This window comes from Merops nubicus, unplaced genomic scaffold (genome assembly GCF_000691845.1).
Source record: "Merops nubicus isolate BGI_N331 unplaced genomic scaffold, ASM69184v1 scaffold46923, whole genome shotgun sequence".
Lineage (NCBI taxonomy): Eukaryota > Metazoa > Chordata > Aves > Coraciiformes > Meropidae > Merops > Merops nubicus.
In genome coordinates, this window is record NW_008599122.1 from 416 (window position 1) to 1,623 (window position 1,208).

Below are 1,208 nucleotides of genomic sequence, written 5' to 3' on the forward strand. Positions count from 1 at the left end.
TGCAGATGTCCCTGCTCCCTGCAGGGGGTTGGACTAGAGCTTGAAAGGTCCCTTCCCACCCAAACCAGCCTGGGATTCTGTCATCCTCTGATTCTGCCACAGGACACGTCTCCCTGCTCTCTGCTTTCCAGGGACGCCCTGGTCACCAGCACAGTGAACTGCCTCACCAGCTTCCTCTCAGGCTTTGTCATCTTCACCGTGCTGGGCTACATGGCTGAGATGAGGGACGTGGAGGTGGAGGATGTTGCCAGAGATAAAGGTTTGTTTCCCTCCACCATGACTGGCCCCCTGGCACCGGGGGCACCCCGGGCTCGGCGTGCCTGTCATGGTGGGGGGACAGGGTGGTGGCCAGCCCTGGGCTCTGCTGGGGTGCAGGGGTTTGTCCCTGCAGTGGACGGCTCCTCTGGCCTTGGGGCATCTTCCCAACCCACATCCCCACTGCCGTGGGCACCCAGGGCTGTGCCAGAGCAGCACAAACCAAACCAGCATCTCCTCCTAGGGCCGAGCCTCCTTTTTATCACCTACCCCGAGGCGATCGCCAACATGGTGGGATCCACCTTCTTCGCCATCCTCTTCTTCCTCATGATGGTCACACTGGGGCTGGACAGCACGGTAGGAGCTCCAGCAGGCAGCCCCGGGGGCCTGGGAGCAGCCCCGGGGGGCAGCGGGGTGACAGGGGGAGCTGGGATCCCCTCCTAGGGCCGAGCCTCCTTTTTATCACCTACCCCGAGGCGATCGCCAACATGGTGGGATCCACCTTCTTCGCCATCCTCTTCTTCCTCATGATGGTCACACTGGGGCTGGACAGCACGGTAGGAGCTCCAGCAGGCAGCCCCGGGGGCCTGGGAGCAGCCCCGGGGGGCAGCGGGGTGACAGGGGGAGCTGGGGCTCAGATGGGGGGCTGCCTGCTTGAGCCCCCCAAGCGTGGGGATGGGGACAGCGCCATCATCTCCAGTGGATCTGAGCTGGCATCCCCAGAGCCTGATGGGTGGAGAGGGGACAGGAGGGGATGTCCCCACTCTGCTCACGGGCAGAGGGGGCTTGTGGGGAGCAGGTTTCTCTGGGAGTGGGGCTGTTCCCTCGTCTCATTCCTCCACCCCACGCCGACATCTCCTGTGCAGTTTGGGGGTCTGGAGGCCGTGATCACGGCCGTGATGGACGAGTACCCCCAGGTCCTGGCAGGGCGACGGGAGCTCTTTGTCCTCGGC

At 64.2% G+C, this 1,208-nt stretch overlaps 1 protein-coding gene across 1 annotated transcript; it reads left to right on the forward strand.

The window, feature by feature from the left end:
• Positions 1 to 131: 131 nt before the first annotated feature.
• Positions 132 to 1,205, forward strand: LOC103770012 (sodium-dependent serotonin transporter-like; the record flags this gene model as incomplete). The annotated part of the gene is made up of 3 exons (XM_008937259.1): positions 132 to 259; positions 500 to 612; positions 1,122 to 1,205. Coding segments are annotated over 3 exons (325 nt in total), but the record flags the coding sequence as incomplete, so codon positions are not given.
• Positions 1,206 to 1,208: the final 3 nt, after the last annotated feature.